Consider the following 23,646-nt stretch of genomic DNA (forward strand, 5'->3'; position numbering starts at 1 on the left):
TAAGTATTCTTTTGCTCATCAAGTAGTATAGGTATCATGCTTTACCTTGCAACATAAATATCCTTGACAGATTTAGTTTTTGTCTTTATTTTTGTTCCTTTTCTTTTTCTATATGAAGTAAAAGGTTTTCATTAGTAATTGAAGGATGCTGATGAAGGTTTTCTTCATATGTTAGGGATGTTTGTTTTTAATTTTCGTTTCCTTTTCTTTAATCAGCAGTAGTTAAATTATTATTTAAAAACTAAAAAATTATTTATATTAATATTAATATTTCAAGAGCATTTTATCCTAGTAGTATATCAATATTTAATTATTTATTAATAATTTTATTTTTCTATAAATGAGGCAATTTAATAAATAATTTATGTTTAAAATCGATAAAAGAGGCTATTTCATATTTAATTTGGCATGCATTTATTTTTTTAACAAAAATTAGGAGAAATTAGTCTACTCAGTCCAGCTTATAGTTTTTAAATAATTTGACAAATTGAATCTTTTTCTAAAGAAGTCAAACCATTTAATTTAATAAATCATTGAAGATTGAAAATTAATTTAATTTTATCTATTTCACTCATCAAGTTATTTGATGAAATAATATCATGTTTCAAATAATTAAATAAAAAAATAAAAAGGGATATTGTCCAATGCTCAATAACTTTGTTTTCTATACTTTTTAAAAGAAAATTTTAATTTATTTTTTAAATCTTTATGTAAATTATTTCACTAAATCATATATTCATAAATTTATCCATCTTTCAGGTAAATACCAAGAGACCGAGTTTTTTATTTAATTTTTGCACTCATATCAAATGAAAATTTATGTTATATCCAATAGTGAGAAGAATTTTATGACAAAAATAAAAAAATAAAATATCAAGATAAAGTTATTTCAACAATTGATTAAAAAAATTACTAATTTGATTAAATTCATTGAGTAATCTCGCCTAATTTTACCAAGTAAAAGGTAAATTATTATTTTATGCTTGTGTGATAAAAGGAGATTTGTTCGTCCTTGCATCCTTATCAATTTATCTCTAGATTAATATGGAAGAAATAAATCATAGATGATTATTAGCCATTAATAAAAATAGTAAACATATGAAAAAGAACGTGCTCAGACATGAGTATTGATCATGTCCGAAAGTCGAGGCGATGAATGTTGGGGGACGTGGCACTCCTGTTGATCGTGCGTGGACTCCGAGCTAGAGAGACCTGCAACCACAGCAGCGTCAGTGCCGAGCCAGGGAGAGGTTCCCCGGCGATGTCCCTCCGACGCTCAAGTAAGTCACCGGCGATATGGAAGCAAAGAAGCGGAGTAACAGAGTAGCAATGTGGCTATAGTAAAAATTAGCATACCTCCGTTGAAGCTTGGGGCCCTTTATATAGGGCTCCGGGGGCGCGCATGCACGCTCCTCGAGGTGTGCTTGCTTCTCAAAGTTTTTCCTGAAAAGACATGTTAGGAAAGTATCCTGTACACCATACCTTAACGACCCCAGCATATCTCTGACGTGACAGTGGAAGCTTCCGTTGTACAATCCACTGCCTGACCATGACGCCGACCATGCCATCTGTCGACGACACGGGTTCCCAGAAGGATATCGCAGATCCTCCTTTTGTCCGTTACTGGGCTGAGCAGGCGAGCCTTTCGGCCAACCATCAGCCATCCGGACGCTGTCGTCTTGGGTCGAGCAGGATGGCCGCTCGACCAACCTCCCACTGTCTGAGCTCCGCTTTAGATGTAATCTGCTCGGTCGTGGCTCCTCTTGCTTGGTTCTGAGGTTTGATGTAAGCCCGAGCAGGCTGGCCGCTCGGTGTGTGCCTCACTGACACACTTCTCTGAGCGCCAGAAGCTCAGTATGTGGCCGAGCTATGATGATGTTGGATCGGACCTTCTCTATCTCGGTTGGGCGAGTGGGCCGCCCGACCGGCCGATGGTACAAGGGCGTTGACCGCCCTGACTTTGACCTCCACCGTGGCAATGACCTTCCAATGGGTGGGCCCCTCATCATCGCATCACATGCCTCCCCCTCAAATCTAGTCGAAGGAGGCTGCAAGTCCAACTGACTGGACAAAAAGTCTTGAGATCAATTGGTTGATCGACCATGATACTGGGTGGACTCTGATCGGTCTGCCGAAGAGTGTCAGTCGGCCATAGGACTGATCCTTGAAGTCGATCGGCGCTTCACGTGTTTGTACTTGGGCTTTCGCCTTCGGTGTTTTCGAATACGTATGGTCAACGCTGACGTCACCCGAATCTATTAGGAATTCATGCAAATCGCCTCCATAAAGGCCGAGCACGCGCCCACGCCTGTTAATGGCGTTCATTAAATGTGGACCAATGGGGGAATGTCATGTGTCGCCGCCGCATGTCCAAAGTGACAGGCACTGATGTGATGTCTGACGGTTTGAATTCTACGGCTGGATCTGAGCTCTGATTCCCATGACTTAAATCGGATGGCTCCGGTCAGCCAAGCCCTAAGTTTATAAAGCCGCAGCGCCGACTCTTTTCTCACTTTGCCACTTCCGCGAAAGCTGCCGGCGATCTCCTGCGCGATCTGTACTTCGGCGATCTTCTGCATCTCATCGGCGGTGACTCTCTCCTTCTGTAAGCCTTCTTCCTGAATCTTCCTTCCAATCTTTTTCATTCCCCGATACTTCCTGTGTTTGCTTTGTGTTTTGCTCGCCTTTCCTCCCCTCTGACTCTTTTCCCTTCATATTTTGGCCATGGCGAGCTCTTCGTAGCCGTCAGACCCCGCTCTCGGTCTTTGGTACACTATCATGGAGACCAGGTTCGATGCGGGTGATGCTGAGAACCTCAAAAACGCCTTTCAGCTTCCCTCTAATCACGAAATTATTCTGGCTTCTTCGTCCGATCAGCCCAATGACCCATCGACCGACACCATATGTCTATTTCGAGACTAGTTTGTGGCCGGTCTTCATTTCCCTATCCACCCCTTCATCATTAGAGTCTGTAATTACTTCCGTATTCCCCTTTCACAGCTTGTACCGAATTCTTTTCGCTTGTTGTGTGGTGTCGTCGTGCTGTTTCGGCTACACGATATTCCTTTGACCTCTCAAACTTTAAATTACTTTTACTATCCCAAGCAGTCTGAACTGAGAACCTTCCTCTTTCAGTCTCGGGTCGACTTAGTGTTTTTACCATAACGCAAGCCTACACTTCAGTGGCATACCCGCAAAGTAATGGCTAAACCGAGATGGTTAATCAAGAAATAGTACGAGGTCTGAAGGTTAAGCTGGATCATGTGGGAGGTAACTGGGTGGAAGAGCTGTCGAGCATCCTATGGGCCTATCGTACAATGCCCCGAGAAAGTACTGGTTTGACACCATTTCATCTGGTTTATGGAAACGAAGCGGTAGTACCCATAGAGATTGGAGTGTTGTCAGTCAGAAGGACGTTATACGATGAAGGAAATGCAGAGCGGCGGCTGACTGAGCTAGATCTCATTAGTAAAACCCACGATAGGACGGCAGCCCGGCTGGAGGCCTACCGACAAAAAATGAGGCAAAATTATAACAAAAGAGTTATTCCTCGATTCTTTGGGGAAGGAGATCTGGTCTAGAAACAAGTTAAGCCCGTAGGAGACGTAGTCAAGTTAGCACCACAGTGGGATAGGCCTTACAAAGTTATCAAGAAATTGTCATCCGGAGCTTATTATTTACAAGATAACCATGGCAAGAAATTAGATCGACCATGGAGCGCTAACTACCTGCGACCTTACAAAGTCTAAAGAAGCGTATAAAGAAGAAGAGGTTGGGCTATCACATATTTGATAGACCGGGGTAGCAGGCCGGGGCAAAAAGCATACCAGATAGTGCGGTAAAAGGATATGTCAAAGCGGAACTTGTATATCCTAATATTTCTTTCAACAAATTAAAAAAGTGTAGCGAAGTATACCTTACAGTACAAGTGGATGTATAAAAAAGAAAGCAATAAAGTATTTCACAGGAAGTGGTAAGTCATTATACACGGGCAATCAGGGAAGATCATTTAAAAGGAGCAAAGATGTCATCTGGAATCTCTTTAAGGATCCGGTCATGATCTAAAAACTCAGCAGGAGGAGCTTATTTCAAGTAAGCCCTGTTCGTAAAGTTGTCGTAGAGCTCCAGCCGCACCATAAACAACCGCTGAAGAGAAACGCTATCCTGCTTGCGTACAAAATTCTGGAGAGTGCAGGTACAAAGTGCGGCTCTGTTGGCAGCGGTCATTCTCTCCTTCCTTATAGATAGTCAGGGCTGTAGATACTCCTTCTGCAGTAGCCCGAGCCTGAGCCAGTTCAGTTCGGGCGGCCAAAAGTTATGCTGCCTGAGATGTCAGTTGGGTCGTTTGGGATTCCAGTCTTTTGCTTTGCTCCTATGCTAGGGTTTCAGCGGCACGTAGCTTCTGGGTCAACTGGTCAATGGCTCGCTAATGCACCAAAGCTTGCTGGTCCATGCGTTGTTGGTGCACGACATCAACCTGAATTTTTTCTTCTTGGATGTCTTTGAGCTTGTGGTTGGCCTGTGCCAAGGATACTTCCAAATGGGTATTCCTGCGGGTCAAATCTTTTATTTCGGCTCTTAGGGCATGGCTAGCCTGCGTAGGGTCATCTAACTGCAGCACCAATTCGGCAATCCTCTCCCGTAGCACTTGGTTCTGATAATGAGCGGCGTGGAAGGATTGATTTATTATCAAGGACTCTGCGCAAGCCTGGGACATAAAGGAAATATCTGATAAGAGCGGGGAGGATGATAGTTACCGGAATCATTGGAGCTTACCTTGATATACAGCTCTGATAACTTATCCATTTGGGCAGGCGGCGACAAGAGTTCCATCTGCTGCATACTTTCCTCCCATAAAGTGGCTAAACGACCTTTCATTGTAAGGAAGCTGGTGGGAACATCCTGCCGTGACCTTAATTCCGCCTCAGAAAGGGTAGTAGTACGATAATGGTGATGAACAGGCGGTGGTGGCTGTGAAGGCCCAGCAGCTGAGCCAGAAGGCTCAGTAGCTAACCCAGAAGGAGCTGAAGGGGGCATATGAGAAGGGTCTGGAGGTGAGGTAGTTGATGAAGGGTGATGGGATGGGCCAGCTTCGGGGCTCTGATGCTGTTGCGAGGTGGAAGGTTGAGCTAGTGGAGGCTCAGTCGGAGCCTCGGGTGGAGCAAGAGGAGCATCGACCTGGCTCGGGATGGGAGAAGTGGTTGCAATAGGGGGCGAAGGAGAGGTGGTGGTTGCAGCAGGAGGCGGAGGAACAGTGGAAGGGCCCAAGTCTGGTATAGGGTCGGGGGCCCTACAACGAAGTCTCTGAACCAAAGGCTGGTCATCCGAATCAGTATCTTCGGAAGGTAGCCGAACCCTACGCCGAGAAGAAGAAGGGGCATCACGACTCAAGCGGTCGTTTACAGAACGTGTCCGACGAGCTGCTTGAGAAGCTTCTCTGAAGGCAGGGCTGACATAGGTGACGTTGGCTGATCTTCGACCGAGGCCGCAACTAGGGATATAAGTAGGTCGGGGAGGATTAATTGATTAAAGAGGTGTCGGGGTGAAGGGCCGGGCCATAGGCGGGGCCCGGGGACGAACAGGGGCGGCAGGCCGGGATGGACGCACAGTCCTGGAACGAGCGGGACGAGCAAAGGAGGCAAGTCGAACAGTAGATGAGGCTCGGCGAGGAAGACGGGGTCGGGGATTTGCAGCGGAAGCCGCACCGACATGGGTCGAGGTTGAGTAAAGGAGAGATCTCCTCTCTAAAATAACTCGACCGCGCCTCATGATCTCCATGTCACTTATAGGAAGAGGTTGAACCTCTGAAGCACGGGTTAAGACCTCAGCTGTACAAGATATAGTAGGAGGTCAGCTACAGTAGGAAAACCAAAATGCATGAAGTTATAAAAGAATTAAAAGAGAAGCTTACCCAGGGAGTGAGGCGTATCAAGAGTAAGATAGCTCAGGCGAAAATAGGATAGCAATTCTTAATATAATAAATGCGTCAAGTTTAGCTGCCATCCTGCTAAGCGAGACGAAGCCTCTATATAGGAGATATCAAGATGAAATTCCCCTAGTGCTAGGGTCGGGGGAAGTGACGATTGTCATCGCAGGGGCCACTCTACCTCATGGGGAAATCGAATGAAGAAAAATTTGTTCCTCCAATTCGGTTCAGAAGGTTGTAGGGGTGAGAAAAAAGTGGTCCGAAGGCGAGTCTGGAAGCGGAATGAGCCTTCTTCCTGTTACCGAAGGGTGAAGAAGTAGTGGAACAAATGGGCAGACTAGGATAGCTCGCATATGTCGCAGAGCACCACAAATCCACAGAGGATCCTTATAGAATTTGGCGTCAGTTGTCCCAGGGGAATTTTGAAGTGGCGGCACACGTCAGAAAAAAAGGAGTGAAGAGGGAGACGGAGGCCGGCCACAAATTGTTCTTTAAAAAAGGTGCAATATCCATCAGGGGGAGCAAAAAATTGGTGCACTCCGGTGGGGATGATCACATGTGCATTATCCGCAACTCCATAGGTAAATCGCAGATCATCCCGGTCTAGCTCAACGAAAGTGGACGAGCCAGGAAAGTGTATCACCGCTAGAGAAGACAGATAGGAGGAGGATGCCATGTGAAAAGAAACAAAAAGAGAAGAGATCAAGCGGGAAGCTATCGACGCAAAAGCAGAGATTCGGGACAAACGATGGATTCAGGGGGGGGAAGAAGAAGTTGAGGAAAAGCTGGTAGGTAGAAGAGAGGGGAAAGTATTTATAGCCGCTAGGCGGAGGGGAAATTTAGTCAGGTATCATCCACCGATCCACAATAATTGGCGGGAACAAAGAGGGCTGATGGATCTTCTTTGAAAATAACACCCAAGGGTATATCTGGAAAAGTGTCGGCGTGAAGTACGAGGAGATATGTTTCCGGAAAAGACGCAAATAGTTTGAAGTGTTTTATGTATGAACTCTTAACCCTTGCTCTCTCGGTCTAGTCTTGACCCTCGCTTTCCCGCTCTGATATTATCATGTACTGGATTAAGGTGGAAGAAGCAGACCGGGGCGTGTGGCTGAGCCGGGCCGGTCAGCGGGGAAAGGTGAGTGAAACAGGTCAGGGTAAGGAATTGAGTCCCGACCGGGGGCAGTGAAATAGGTCGGGGTAAAAAAGGGAACCTCGACCGGGGCCAGTTAAAACTTAAACCAGAAGGTCGAGGTACACATTCGTATCACCCCTGTCTATACCGGTCGGGAAACATTCATACCGGTCGGGAAACATACTGGATAATAAGAAACTAACGAGCTAAGAGAAAATCAGTAACAAATAGTCATATCATAACACAGCATAAAAAGGTTAAAGAGTCTTATATAACAATAAGTTGGAAAATATGAAATTTTTGACACTCTTTTAGCTACACTACCGCATTAAGGGTTAGCATACATGGCCACATTAGGGTTCATCTTCAGTAGGGGGCTCGGGGAGGAGAAAAAGGTCATCATCATCCTTAAAGGTAGGATACGACTCGGTGGGAAGCTCGTTCATCAAGCGAGCAGTGTCCAAGAAGTTTTCCGAAGGAGCAGAGTGAAGCAGACCCTGCTCAAACATTTGACGAGCGCCACCGGCCGCTCCGTTGCACAGCATAAGGTTCATCAAACCTCCAATATTTCTAAAGAAAAAAGGAGATGTGACATAGGACAGCCTGTATGCTCTTAGACGACCAACTTCTCCTGCCTGATAATCTGTCAATTCTGCCCGGATCTTCTCTGCATCGGCTCGGGCCATAGCCAAATATTTTTGATTCATTCTGGGAAGCGGTCTCCTGAGCTTTCAAAAGATCGGCCTGTAATGATTTGAGTGTTGCTTGGCTGGCCTCCCAGCGACTTTGGATGGCCTTCTCCCGGTCGGCACTGGAAGTTAGCTGACCCTGAACATCTGTTAAACGTTTTTGAAGAGTCGCTTAGGTTTCTTGCAGACTCTTCAGATCAGAGGATAGTGTGGTCAACCGAGCGTCCTTCTCATCCAATTCAACTGCTAGCGAGCGACGTCGCTCCCCCTCAAACGCCAGTTTGGCCTCGTTGGTCTTCAGAGACGCCTCCAAGGTCCTTAGTTTGTCAAAAGCTGCATGGAAGATGTTCCTGGTAGATTCTGCAGACTCCCCAATTAACCGAAGATACCCCGCCAGATAACCGGGTGTGAGGTTAAGAGGATCGCGGAGAGTAAGCGGCAGCTCCAACTCCTGAAGACGAGCCTTTAACACTTCATTCTCCCTCTGCAAGTTGGCGGCGTATTGAATTGTACTCAGGCTGGCAGAACAGGCCTGCATTGGATACAGAAGGAAAGATTATAAAAGATTCCAGGAGAGGAGCCCTGACAAAAGAAAACTCGCAGAAACTATCTGGCAGAAAGCTTGGTCCATCCCTTCCATCGGCAGGTTGTTCCAAAATTTTCGGTTGCCTGACCGCCAGAACGCTGCTAACTCACCCTGCAGCTGAACCAGGCCGACAGTGGGAGGAACCTCTTCTGCAGCTTCTTCGGCGGCTTCGGGCTCGGTGGAGGAAGGCAGCCGCCAAGAAGCGGTGAAGGCATACTTTCAGGGGATTTTCCCTCGGGATCGGGAAGTGGAGGCCGGAGCAGCTACCGGAAGCAAGGGGGATAAAGTAGCAGAACTCCCGGGTTGGGCAATTATTGGAAAAGGGGTCTACCCGGGAGAGAAGGCCTAAGCAGGAAGAGAGGCCTACTCGGGAGATAAATGTCGACCGAGTGTCGGGGCAGATGTTTAGGGTGACAGGACGGGAACCTCTGGTCCCAGAGCAATCTCCCAGTCGGGAGTAACAGCCTTGGCCGTTGAAGATTGAGAAGTCGCGGATGAACGCCGGCCTAAAGGAAAAGGCAGAGCAGACTCCTGAATCGCAGGAGTAACCTTTTTCCTTTTACGCTGGAGTCGTAATCGTTTGGTGAGAGGGGAAGAAGCGGCTCACTCTTCCTCGGCCTGTTCCAAGGTGGCAAGGTCTTCCATGGAGGCAGCATCCAAGGGAAGAGGCTGGGCGGCTTCCGCCTGGGCCGGCGCAGGTGGGACAGATTGTGAGGCAGAAGGGGCAGACTGTGAGGCAGAAGGGGCAGACCGGGAGGAAGCCGCTAAGCCCTGTTTAAGCTCCGCACTCAGGGCTTTCAAAACGATGAAAGATTGGTGTTTTATATTTGAGGAATAAGCCCGAAGCATGACATCTTCTGCAAAGTGAAAGAGAGATACTTCAGTTAGCGAAGAATAGCAGGAAGGAAAATGGGGTCTTACCCAAGGGAGCCCCTATCTCCGCAGGAACTGGGTTGAGCCCGAAAAGATACAAAAAGTCTTCCAGAAATATTATACATAAGCTAACGCTCACGCCATGTAGTTTTTCTGAAGCGGCGTCGCAGGAGGACTGATGTTAGTGCACAGGAAGATTGGAAGGAATGTTAGAGCGCCATTGGGTCCGCTCGACCAAGGGGTCAGGTAATCTAATGAAGAAAAAAAAAAATGAGATTTCCAACCTTTGTTGGAAAAAAGCATGTCAGAAAAGAACTTGCAACCAGGTCTAGCTTGCACCATAAATACACCTGGTTCAGATCGTTTGAAGGAGTAAAAATGATGAAATAGTTGAGTGGTCAGGGGGATTTGATATATGCGGCACAGAATGACAGTGCCACATACAGCTCTGAAGAAGTTGAGAGCAAACTGAGAAGGGCAGATGCCAAAGTATTGGCTCAGGGAGGAGATAAAGGGATGTATGGGAAAACGCAGGCCTCCTAGAAGTTGATCCTTAAAAACAGTCATGAAGCCTGCAGGTGGGAATGCAGGATGTTCGTTGGGTGTGGGGACACGAAGCTCGTAATCCTCGCCAAGTCTCAGGTTGGACCGGATTACGGACAGGTCATGATCATCTAGGTCAGAAATGTAATGCAAATACCAAAAGGAGGTCTTACCATCCGCCATTATCAAGGTGAGGAAAGTTGAAGAAGAGGTCAGTCGAAAGGGGGAAGAGCACCAAGCGTAAGAAATCAAGAGGGGGAAGGGCTAAGACACCAGAGACAGCAAAGCAGCGAGGGGGTGAAGGCAGTCGAAGCGCTCAAGGCAACGATGGCGAACTACTTTTAGGGCTTATAAAGGAGGTTTTCCTGGGGAATATCAAAAGATAAGTCGAGTATATTTTGGGTAAAGCGCCCAACGCCGCCCGATCACAGAACGACATGCTCTTATGAGAAGTTGTGTGCAAAAAGGAGTGGAGTCGGCGACGTCATACGGCGTAAGCAATAAAGGCGTGGGACACGTGTCACCCCCCTAGGAAGCGTATTAATGATGGACGTGATAAGGAAATCATAAGATGAGGCGGACGTACGGAAACGTCTGCCACGTGATCTTTTGGGAAGCGGCGAAGAAAATTGGCGGGAATAAATTTGAATGTCGCCAAACCACAAGACAGCCTTTTCTCGAGGACTGAGTAAGATTTTAATATTTTTGTCTTCACAATACATCTGATACAGTATATCTCTTGACTGTAGACAAAGTCGAAGTGGTCTCTTCAAGCAAGCCCTGGTCGGGAAATCGCCCCCCAGGTCGGCAACCTTCAAGAAAGCCCTGGTCGGGAATCACCTCCAGGTCTGCAACATATATTTCCGAACGAGTTTTTATAAGAATTCCCGGTCGGCTGTCCCAGACTCTCGCTCCAGTGCGAGTTATAAATGAGCATGGCTCTCACGCCCAACGGCCGTCCAGGTCGGGTCCCAGACTCTCGTCCCAGTGCGAGTTATAAGTGAGCAAGACTCTCACGCCCAACGACCGTCCAGGTCGGGTCCCAGATTCTCGCCCTAGTGCGAGTTATAAGTGAGCAAGGCTCTCACGCCCAACGACCGTCCAGGTCGTGTCCCAGACTCTCGCCCCAGCGCGAGTTATAAGTGAGCAAGGCTCTCAGGCCCAACGACCGTCCAGGTCGGGTCCCAGACTCTCGCCCCAGTTCGAGTTATAAGTGAGTAAGGCTCTCACGCCCAACGACCATCCAGGTCGGGTCCCAGACTCTCACCCCAGTGCGAGTTATAAGTGAGCATGACTCTCATGCTCAACGACCTTCCCGGTCGGCTGTCCCAGACTCTCACCCCAATGCGAGTTATAAGTGAGCATGACTCTCACGTCCAACGACCTTCCCGGTCGGCTGCCCCAGACTCTCGCCCCAGTGCGAGTTATAAGTGAGCATGACTTTCACGTCCAACGACCTTCCCGGTTGGCTGTCCAAGACTCTCGGCCCAGTGCGAGTTATAAGTGAGCATGACTCTCACGCTCAACGACCTTCTCGGTCGGCTGTCCTAAACTCTCGCCCCAGTGCGAGTTATAAGTGAGCATGACTCTCACGCCCAACGACCTTCCCAGTCGGTTGTACCAGACTCTCGCTCTAGTGCGAGTTATAAGTGAGCATGACTCTCATGCCCAACGACCGTCCAGGTCGGGTCCCAGACTCTCGCCTCAGTGCGAGTTATAAGTGAGCAAGGCTCTCACGCCCAACGACCGTCCAGGTCGGGTCCCAGACTCTCGCCCCAGTGCGAGTTATAAGTCAGCAAGGCTCTCACGTCCAACGACCTTCGAGGTCGGCTGCCCCAGACTCTCACCCAGTGCGAGTTATAAGTGAGCAAGGCTCTCACACCCAACGACCGTCCAGGTCGGGTCCCAGACTCTCGCCCCAGTGCGAGTTATAAGTGAGCAAGACTTTCACGCCCAACGACTGTCTAGGTCGTGTCCCAAACTCTCGCCCCAGCGTGAGTTATAAGTGAGCAAGACTCTCAGGCCCAACGACCATCCAGGTCGGGTCCCAGACTCTCGCCCCAATGCGAGTTATAAGTGAGCAAGGCTCTCACGCCCAATAACAGTCCAGGTCGTGTCCCAGACTCTCGTCCCAGCACGAGTTATAAGTGAGCAAAGCTCTCATGCCCAACAACCTTACCGATCGGCTGTCCCAGACTCTCGCCCCAGTGCGAGTTATAAGTGAGCTATGCTCTCACACCCAACGACCTTCCCGGTCGGTGCCATGATTATCTCGATCAACACTCATTATATATTCGCTGAAGCGAGATACAACAAGTCAAGTTCTAGGGCCCGACTGGTTAGTAAACCATATTTCCAGGGTTTCTGCTAAATATGAAATTTCGCAGGCACATTCTCAAGTGTCTCAGTTGCTCTTGCCTGGGAATCGCATGTTAGGAGGTAAGAAGAAGGTGCAGTAAGCAGGTTATCCTTATTATTTTTGCTATTTTTGCTAGAAATATTAGAGAAACGCAGGTGTTTTATAGAAACATAATGATACCCGAGCAAGAGGGTGTGGGGCTACACCGTGAGTGGAGCTTAAGAAACATGTTTTATTCCGTTAACAAGTGGTATTTTTTTAAGGGTTTACATTGCTACCAGGTCCAGAGGCTTGATCCTTTCTAGCTAGATGAGCTTGAGCTCTAGTTAGATCTTCTTTAATAAGATTGATGACGTGCTTCAGTTGCCCAATGGTCTCGTCTTTGATCCATCCTTCCTCTTTCAGAAGAGTTACCTCGTCCTCATGTTTCATCTTCAAATAGATAATATAGTGAACTTGGCTCTGGAAATCCGATTGAGCTTTCAGCTTGAGAGCAACTTCGACCCGGGTTCTGGATTTGGCGGCTAGCCAGAGGTTTTCCATTTTGTGAGTAAGGGACGTTTGAAGGTCTTTGCTCGTAGTCATCTCCAGCAAGGCTTCCTCTTTTTGAGCCAGTAACTCCGTCAGATGGGCAATTTGCTGAAGTGAGACTTCCTCTTTTTGAGCCAATAACTCCATCAGATGGGCTATTTGCTGAAGCAAAGAAGTAGGCTCGCTAGGTTCTGTTGTAGGTTCCATGGAGACGAGATACTTTATTAGCAAGAGGAGAGGGGTATGCTCGTACCTTTTATAAGGAAGAAGAAGGTGAAGGAATTTCCTCGGAACTTGAGTGGACGCTTGGAAAACAGTGAAACATTTATAGGAGGAGAGTAGGCTCGGAAGTTGAAGAAGCAATACGCACACAGAACCATCCAGTTTATCTCTTAGGACGGCGAGAAATTCTGAAGAAGTTAGATGGAAAATAGGTCGGCAGAGGATGAAAGAACCAGGTCATGTAACAAAGGGACTTGGGTCTAGTCAGTCGGACTGGAGCCTCCTTCGACTAGACTTGAGGGGGAGGCTTGTGATACGGTGCATGATTGTGGGGTCAGTAAGATGATGTAGTTAGGAGTCAAGACCACAGGATGGTCAGGAGTCAAGCTTACGTGGAGGTCAGAAGTCCAGCTTACGTGAAGGTCAGAAGTCCAGCTTACGTGGAGGTCAGAAGTCAAGCTTGCGTGGCTGTGGTCAAAGTCCCAGCTGATAGGGCAGTCAAAGGATAGGATTCTAAGTTGGACCGAATCCAACCTCGATAGTAATCAAGAACGAGGCTCACAGGTCGGGTACAGCCTAGAATTGGATCCACAGGCCAAGTACAGCTAAGGAGAGGGCCCGCAAGCCAGGTAAGGGCGCAGAACGAAAGGCCTCAGGCGAAACACAGAAGGTCAGGACACAGACCTGGCGTACAGGTCGGGACGTATAAGCCTTGGATAATAGCGGACAGAAACAGGTCCGGACACAGACCTGGCGTACAGGTCGGGACGTACATGCCATGGATAACAGTAGACAGATGCAGGTCGGGATATATACCTGGCGCACAGGTCGGGACGTACAAGCCATGGATAACAGTAGACAGATGTAGGTCGGGATTCAGACCTAGCGTACAGGTCGGGACGTACAAGCCATGGATAACAGTAGACAGATGCAGGTCGGGATACAGACCCGGCGTACAGGTCGGGGCATACAAACCATGGATAACAGTAGACATATGCAGGTCGGGATACAGACCTAGCGTACAGGTCGGGACGTACAAGCCATGGATAACAATAGACAGATGCAGGTCGGGATACAGACCTACCGTACAGGTCGGGACGTACAAGCCATGGATAACAGTAGACAGATATAGGTCGGGATACAGACCTAACGTACAGGTCGGGACATATAAACCATGGATGACAATAGACATAAGCAGGTCAGAACATAGACCTGTCGTACAGGTCGGGACATACAAGCCATGGATAATAGTAGACAGATGCAGGTCGGGATACAGAGCTGGCGTACATATCGGGACGTACAAGCCATGGATAACAGTAGACAGATGCATGTCGGGATACAGACCTGGCGTACAGGTCGGGACGTAAAAGCCAGGGATAATAGTAGACAGAAGCAGGTCAGAATATAGACCTGTCGTACAGGTCGAGACATACGAACCATGGATAATAGCATATAGGAACAGGTCGAAATACAGACATCGGAGTACAGACCTAGGGTCCAGACAACACAGGACAAACAAGAAAGCCAGGGAATCGTAACTGTCTGTCAGAGAATAATCAACGTGTCTGGGAATATGCTAATAGTTAGGGCTCATTACCCCTTTGGTTCTATCGCCAGCCTATGAGGAGGTGCCGCATGTCATTCACAGCCAGACAAAGCCTGACAGCCGACATTCCCTGACACCTGCCAGACCCCAAAAACAGTCGTTGCAGTATAAAAATGGATGTTTTGTCCCTTATGCAGGTACGCTCACTCGTCATTTCTCACTCGTCTTTACTTTTCGTCCTTTCTCTGTGCTTTCTGGGGAAAAAATACCTGACTTGAGCGTCGGAGGGCCTGATCCGGGGACTTTTTCCCTGATTTCTGGTCTCTAACGACTCGTGGGCTCATCTGAGTGTGCGTAGAGCTGCAGTGTCATCATCTTGGTCATCTTCCTTCGTCATCCGCTCTTGCGAGTCTTTTCGAGGGGTGGCAGGTAGATCAGACTCCGCAACGACTTTCCGTCAACTTTCAGTACATCAAGGTCCGTCTTCATCCGACTCAGCTTCCGGACGGGATCAATGGCGATGACAAGCTTGCTCTTTCAACTCATGCTTTCTCTTTGTCCTTCAACAAGCTTGCTCTGCTTTAATCCGTGATAGGCAATGAGGACGAGAGTCGATGCTTTGGTCTCATTTTTATCGACTTTGGTCATTTTTGGTTTGTTTTCTTGTGTACTAAGTCAAGAGATTGAAGAATTGAATTTTGTAATAGGTAAAATCTGTCATCCTATCGATCTCTCACGATTGCCCCACACTATTAGAAGGGAGTAAATCAGGTACCGAGCATACCCTCATATAGAAAGGTATTTCCATGGTTTTTATAGGAATTCAACCCATGCTCAATCTGCAAATCTACCATATAATTATTGGCTCAGCAATGTTTGTGAGCAAGAGATTGAAGGACTGAATTAACGTGACAGGTTTGCAGAATTCAGTCCTAAAAGTGGAGGAAGAGAGAATGGTAACAAAGAAAAGAGTGGTGATGGAAGCTCGTGGGGTTCTCCACGGAGGAATGAGTGTTAATGGAAGCTTAGTCATTGATGAGGCGGAGAAGATAGAGTGGTGGTGGTGGCTACTGGTCCTAATCCTCTGCAACAATTGGAACTGAGAACAACTGAGAACAACTGAGACGGCGCTGACGCTGCATCATTTCTTGGAGCCAAACAATTTTTTTTTCGAACCTGGGGAGAACAACTTTTGATGCAACGGAGGGAGGACAAGAAGGATGATAAATTCTATGGTTTTTCCCCTTCTTTCTCTATGATTTACTTGCAGGTGTGCATAATATCAGTGACAATTTTACCGTATTGTTCGGCATTGACGACCATCAAATGATTATGTGAGCCTACCAAGTTGAGCTTTCTCTTGCTTTTGAATTATTTTACGAACAACTTATTATCATTATTATTATTATTGGTGTTTCAGATTAAGAGTTTGAATTGAGTTTTGATTATCTTTACGTTTGATATATTTTTAAAAAGAAATCTTTGCTGAATTTATTTTTTTTAAAAAAGCCTGCCTTCATATTCTCGAGTAAACTAATTGATTTTAGTCTTGCTAAATGAGATAACTAAAACAATCAATCATGTTAGATAGATTGACTCATGCAATCTAGGTGACTCGATCAATCCAGTTGGATCAATCAAATTGGATGATTCAATCAGGCCAATTGGTCTAGTTAATTGATTCACTCAAGCCGATTGAGTTCATCAATTCAATCAAATCGGTTAATGACTGATGTTACACTCACAAGAGGCAATAAGAGTCGTGAAAGGGTTAACAATGATTTTATTTTCAAAATAATTCCACAGTTAATCACGTATCTTTTGTTTATAACAAGTCTAATTATGCACAGAGTCAATTTAAAAGAAATATTTAGCAAAACCCCCAACAGTCAGTCCAAGAGCTCGTAGAACCAATTGGTCTGCTTCCTTGCTGTCAATTGAAATTATGTCTCTGTGGATAATTTTGAACACTCTGTTATTTTTAATAAATAAATAATCATATTGTAGACCAATTAAGATGTAGATTGTATTGTATCTTACCTCTCGATCTTGTGGGATCGACTCTGAAGAACTTATCAAATATTCGAACACAAGGTAACATAAGATTAATGGAACACAGCATAGAGCTGCAGCACAGCATAGAGCTGCATCACGGCATAGATTTTCTGCAAAAATAATAGTAAAACAATATAATGGAGATAATTAAATTATTAGCAAATTAGCACAAACAATTGATCACAAAACAAAACAAAAAAAAAAAAAACTCAATAGTTGCATTAATGCAATTGAACGTCTACCAAACAAAATGATGGGATAAAATCATGATATCATACATATACAACTCAGGTGATGTAAAATTATTTCTCAGCTAGTAATAAATAATTATTCATGGGAAAATAAATATGATGAGAATGAATAGGATTATGGATTCGGTATGTTATTCATGAAAATGAGATAAAAATTTTCCTTTTTTCTTCATCTGGTTTTGTATTAATTGCCTAAGTAATAGGATTTTTTTTTTTAAAAAAAAAATAACAAATCCGCAAGACTGCAATAATAGTTACTTAAGTTTGATTAAAAGGAATAATTATCTTTTTCTTTTTATCAAACTTTGAATTTTCAAATAGACTGATTTTAGTCGTACCTCTTGCATAAATACGAATACATCGCACATGAGAAATGTTCGGCCAATCTTCGCCCGTCACCCTTTTGCATCTTCTTTTCAGTTGTCGGTGACACTTAAAAATCATCAAATTTTCCAGCAAACGGAGTTCCTGTAGACTTCTTGGAAGCGATTCTAATTGGTAGCAGTTGTAGATACATAGGCCACGAAGTGATCCGAGATGTTGTAGCCATTCAGGTAAGGTCATGAGTTTGGGGATATTACATATGTATAGATCTTCTAGCACACTGGTTGATGGTGCTTCTGTCATCAAGGATTCTAATTCATCATAACAACAAATACTTAAATTTGCCTTAATGGAACTTGACATGAACGGATCACAAATACGATGTGAACCACTTATCGACAATTGTCCGAGTCTGTGTAAGTGTTGCAGTTGCCCTCGTAAATTCCCATTCTTGCAACAAATCTGGATGTCGAACTCATGCAGTGAATTTAGAATTTGTACAAGTATTTCTGGCTGCGCTGTGTTGCTGTCACAATTTTGGAGACGGAGATTGAAACATTTCTGGATGAACAATGAGTGAACCATAGTTAGCTGTTGCATTTCATCCATAGGTAGAAATTGGAGTTCATGGCAGCTTATAATTTCCAATTTCATCAAGGATGTGAGGTTTCTTAAGCAGCCACTTGGAAGAGATGTCATGCCCTTCACGTCCTCCAGTTTGAGATGAGAAAGAGAAGTCATTCTTCCAACACTTGAAAGTAGGCTCCCACTGCAGTCATGTAGCTTAAGAAGTTCAATTGTTTGAAGTTTTGGTATGTTTTTCAGTTTTGGACAATTCCAAATCTCCAGTTTCTTCAGTATAGGGAACAACTCATCGACACCATCGGACTCTGACCATCCCTCTAAATTAGTCATCGATATCAATTTAAACTCTTGGAGGGAAGGACAGCCTCTGATTGGCCCGTGCCCATGACACTCGGCAACCATGTGTTTCACACCACTCATTCCATCTATGACAAGCTTTCTAAGAAATTGGAGATTTCTAAAATGAGGAATATGCTCGCAGAAATTGCAATTTTGTAGAATAACTACAACCAAATTTGGTAACTGGGACTCCATCAACCATGTTGGAAAGTGTCGGCTCCCGTAATTGCATATCTTCAACTTCTTTAAACTCTTGTTGGGGCAAAGATCATCCAGCATGCTCATGTCATTAGTGGTTGAACAATTAAATGATAAAGATAATTCATTAAAATCTTTATTCATGAAAATTTTTCTACCACCACAAGAATAACTGCTGAAATTCTTGGAAAATTTGATTTCCATTGCTCCATGAAGCTTCAAATCCTCAAGTTGTGTAATTGAACATGAGCCAGTTCTATTCTCGACAACAAAGCTTGATAAACTTCGAAGACTAGTCAGTCCAGACAACCCGGGGGGCATGTGAGTCAAAGAATCACAATCGCAATAAAGATACCAAAGGCTTTGCATATACCTTAATCTTTTTGGTAACTCTTGAAGGGGATTCTCAGTGAGATTGAGAAATAGCAAATTCTGGAGAAGAGTAATGGTGTCAGGTAGAAATTTAATCTTATTCTTAGACAAAGTGAGGTATCTCAAATGTATCGAATTTCCAACTGATGTCGGCACCCCTTTGATGCCATTTTCACTTAAATCTAATGCCCGCAAGAATTTCAATTCTGAGAAGATAAACTGAAGCAGATGAACCTTCCCAGATAAATTACATTTTCTCAATAACAAGGTGCGCAAGTAGAATGGCTTCTCCTTCTTGAATAAAGAAAATTTCTCTTTTGTATATTCTATCCTTAAATGGTATGTTCTCTTTTGAATATTTTTTGTTTGATTATCTTTAATATTGCAATATTCATCTTCAGATACTGATCGTGCCAGGTCATGCATCAAATCATGCATTGTGCACTTGGTTACATGAAAGCCATCATCGCACTTCTCGGAAGGTGCCAAGAGAAAGAATGACCTCAGTACTAGATCATCAAAGATGTGTTTGCCGAGTGTTTCAGCATCAAAATTCCTATCTGAACATACGAAACCATTTGTTGTCCACATCTGAATCAACTCATCCTTGTCCATCACGTAGTTCTTTGGGAATAGAGAGCCAAATGCAAAGCACTTCTTTGACCGTAGAGGGAGAGCGTCGTAGCTCAACTTGAGCACAGCTAAGAATTTCTGGTCCTCATCTCTAAGCTGCCAAACTTCACTGTTCAATACAGAGGACCAATAAGTTTCATCTCGAATGCTATGGAGCGCGCTGCCAAGAGATACGGCAGCCAAGGGCACACCGGCACATTTCTCAACAATCTTTCCACCGATTTTCTTCAAATTCTCATTTGGTTCTTCGTCACCAAAAGAAAATTGCTGAAACAAGGAGAAACAATCATCCCGGGACAACTGCTGTATGTGGTGGGTTTTGAATGAGCCCATTATCGAAGCGACATTTTGATTACGGGTAGTCACTAAAACTTTGCTTCCTCTTGCCCCGCATGATAAGGCTTCTTTCAGCTCCCTCCAAGGTAATGCATCTTCATTCCATACATCATCCAACACGAGCAGAAATCTCTTATCTGATAAAGCTTTTTCCAGTTCTCCCCTCACTAACTCTGGTTCTGAGATGTTAGCTGGTGCACCCTTAGCCGATTGTAAAATAAACCTCATTAAGTCTAGTTCTGAGGTGTTGACCGGCGCACCCTTAGCCAATTGTAAAATAGATTTCATTCTCTCTAGTTCTGACGTGTTGACCAGTGCTTGCGTAGCCAATTGTAAATTAGACTTCATTATTATCCCGGGTTCTGAGGTGTTGACGGGTGCGCCAATGGCAGTAGCAGCCAGTTCTAAAACAGACTTCATTATTTTGGTCGGATCAAATTCTGCTCCAACAACTTTCCACATTCTAAAATTTCCAAAATAAGATTTCACCCTCTCGTCATTGAAAACGTGGCGAGCAAGTGTAGTCTTCCCCAAGCCACCCATCCCAACGATGGCGATGACTTTCATTGTATCATTGCTGCTTCCTTCATCAGCTGTTAGCATGTTGACAATCATCTCCTTCTCTGTTTCTCTCCCTTTAACATCCAAGTTATTATGCGGGTGGATCCCTCTGTAGGCACTTAGTGAGATCCGATTAGTGCCTTGTCGCAAATTTTCAAGGATGGACTTTTGCTTCAAAATAGAATCTAGATTCTTCGTTACTGCTTTCATCATGCCACTTATCCTGCTCTTAAATACAAGTTGATTATTATTAGAAGAGAAGAAATCGCGCACCGGCCTGGAATATGCTCTTGATCGTTCCTTCCGCGACGCTTCGGTGTCATAGTAATCAACGACATCCTCCAGATCGTAGGCTAAGTGTTTGAGCTTCCTAAGCAAGTTCTTCAAAGCAGCATCCGTCACAGAACAGGCCTCAACATCTTGGATTACCGTGTCAATAATTGCTGACAACTCCTTGAGATTCTCCATCCTCGCTTCAATACCAACCAATTCTTTGAGTTTCTCTTCGAGTTGGAGGAGAGCAAACACCCTCTGGCCCAGGAATCCAGCCGCAGCAATCGCCGAAGATTCCATAGCTATGCCTGCAAGTTTGAACGATGCACAAGTTGCTGGGTTATTATTATATTATTAAGAGTACATCTATAACAAAAGTATTTTTTTTTTAACTAAAATCAAAAGTATTTAAAAAAAATAAAAAGGGATAAAAAATACAAGTTTTTCTGTCAAATAGGATTCTTTTACTTGGAAAAAAATATCGACATATTTTAATTGACGTCGCTATGTTTTTTTAATAATTTTAAAATAGTCACAGCATTTGATCAATGCCAAAATAGTTATAAATTTTTTATTTTATTATAAAAACACTCCGGATTAAAATATCTATTTTATATTTTTAAATTACCATTTAAATAGCTCATTTATTCATGAAACCTCTAATCTGATAATTTTCAGTCTCTAAATTTTTATTTAAAGATAAATAAAATTATTAAAAAGTGATTGAGGAAAATAAAAAACTATTAGATTATTCACTTGAATTTTAATGCAGTCAATAATGAAAGGCTACTTCAATATTTCAATTAATTGTTATTATCGTAGTTTACCAATGATTAGTATAAAAAATATGAACTTAGAGCTAATCTTTATGTAGTACTATCTTTATTAAAAATATTTTATCTAATCCGGCTGAGGTCTTCACTCTAGTCATTACATCCTCATACATATCCTTAATTAATTCAATATATATTACGCTAACACCTCTCTTTTCTAAAATTCTCCATATAATTTCTCTTGAAACCCTATATCATAAGTTTTTTTTAAGTCAATGAATATCATGTGTAAATCTTACTCTTCTTCTTATACTTTTCAATTAGTTATATAGCTTCTATTATTGACCTTCTAGGCATGAACCTAAATTGATTTTCGGTCACCATAGTCTCTTTTCTTAATCTTTTTTTCTATTACTCTTTTCCAAAGTTTCATCGTATAACTCATTAGTTTAATAATCCTATAGTTTGTATAATTTTGTACATCTCTTTTATTCTTATATAAGGGAACTAGAGTATTTACCCTCTATTGATTAGATATTTTTATTTTTAATATCATATTAAACAATTTTATAAGTCATTCAATAACTTGTTTCCCTAAGCACTTTCATACTTTTATTGGAATATCATCATGTCTCATGGCTTTTCCATTTTGTAGTCCTTTTAAAACTTGTTCTACTTCTGAACTTTGAATTCTACGATAAAAATTTAAATTTTTATACTCATTTGACCTAGTTAAATTGCTAAGCTAAGTTGGTCACCTAAAGTTTTATTAAAAAGTTGATGAAAATATTGGAGCAATTTGGGTACCCTAGGTTTTGATGTGTGGGCAAAGGTTTAAGTTAGATTTATTGTTGTATTTGATATGCATTGTGAGTGTGCAGGATACAGGTACAACAAGGGAAGTCCAAGTGTGATTTTGGCAAAGGAGAAAAGTCCAAGGATGAGTCTTGGCGGTGTAAGTCCAAGTATGTAGTCTTGGTAACGTAAGTCCAAGTGTGACTTGGCAATGGACGAAGTCCCGAAGATGTGACCTCTTGGCAAAGGAAGACCCGACAACAATGACAAGGTCGATGGAAGCTTCAGAAGGCAAGACGTGAAGGATGGGGAGGCATCTGAGGGACGTAAGGCTAATGGAGGAGGCTAGAAGGCTAGGTCTAGGTTGGTCGGGTGAGGACGAGTGCTAAGTGAATGTACTTGAGGGTAAAATCCTAGAATTAGGGTTTTACTGTAGCGTTAGTATAGCAGTACTGTAGCGTTACTGTAGCAGTATTGTAGCAGTCGACTGGTGGTTTCATCAGTCGATTGGTGTAGTCGACTGGGCAGTCGACTGGGAGCGAACAGAATGCTTATGTTTGCTCGGTTAGTGTGGAGCAGTCGACTGGTACTTTTACTAGTCGACTGGTATCGAGCCGTTGGGATGTAATGGTCGAATTTCCACAAGAGAGCAGTCGACTAATGGTTTTAGCAGTCGACTGGTAGGCGGGGTTTTCCAACTCGTGGCTCTATAACCAAGCCTTGGGAGCTTAGTTGAGATTGACAAAATTAGTGGTGGTTAACCCTAATTAGTAGTCAACAAGTGCTCAAAGGTTTTCTTGTGTCCAAGTGTGCTTGGTTGAAGTTGTGGTGAGGCTTCTTCACCCACAAGGAGGTTTGAGATAGCCGGAGTTTGCCGGGGACTAATCCACCGACGGATCAGGATCGTCCACCTTACGGAGAGCCGTGGAGTAAGAGCTCTAATCTCCGAACCACGTAAATACCTTGTGTTACGGTTTGTTCGGGAGGTTTTATCGGGAGGTGGTCATTGCTCCGATACCTAAGAAGGTCATTATGTCTCGTCATAGTCGGGAAGCTAATTTTTTAAATATATATTTAATTAACTAACGATTAAAACTAAATCTAACACAAGGTCAAACTATCTTCAAAATAAAAATATTAACATAACACATATCACAAAATTATAGAATTATCTTGATGAAAATACAGATCGGGTGGGATAAATAAGGAAAAATTAAACTTTATTAACAATTAACTTAAATTAATAATTAAAATCTTAATTAAAACTTAAATTTAAAACTTAAATTTAAAATGTAATTTAAAATTAATTTTAAACATAATTAATTAAAAACTAAATTTAAAACTTAATTAAAAATCACTCTAAAGCGTAATTAAAAACTAATTTAAAACTTAATTAAAATTCAATTTAAAACGTAATTAAAAACTAATTTAAAACTTAAATTTAAAAGGTAATTTAAAATTAATTAAAAACTAATTTAAATATTAATTTAAAACATAATTTAAATTAAAATGTATTCAAAACGTAACTAAAACATTAAACTTAATTAAATTTTAATTACATTTCAATTAAAACTTAATTAAAATCCAACCTAAACTTAACTTAAAACTTAAATAAAAGTTAATTCAATTTCATTAAAACTTTAATAAAACTTATTAAAACCTAAATTACATTTCAATTAAAACTTAATTAAAAAATTAAAATTAAAACCTAATAAAATTAAAACCTATAACTCGGCGAACC

General features: G+C 43.3%; 1 protein-coding gene across 1 annotated transcript; it reads right to left on the reverse strand.

Moving 5' to 3' along the window:
- Positions 1 to 16,255: 16,255 nt before the first annotated feature.
- LOC122050360 (disease resistance protein RGA2-like) lies at positions 16,256 to 20,637 on the reverse strand. The gene is made up of 3 exons (XM_042611267.1): positions 17,055 to 20,637; positions 16,451 to 16,575; positions 16,256 to 16,361 (listed from the first exon to the last, which is right to left on the reverse strand). Exons 1-3 carry the CDS (start codon positions 20,635 to 20,637, stop codon positions 16,344 to 16,346), a joined length of 3,726 nt encoding a protein of 1,241 aa, XP_042467201.1. The 3' UTR covers positions 16,256 to 16,343.
- Positions 20,638 to 23,646: the final 3,009 nt, after the last annotated feature.

Source organism: Zingiber officinale, chromosome 3A (assembly GCF_018446385.1).
Source record: "Zingiber officinale cultivar Zhangliang chromosome 3A, Zo_v1.1, whole genome shotgun sequence".
NCBI classification, from domain to species: domain Eukaryota; kingdom Viridiplantae; phylum Streptophyta; class Magnoliopsida; order Zingiberales; family Zingiberaceae; genus Zingiber; species Zingiber officinale.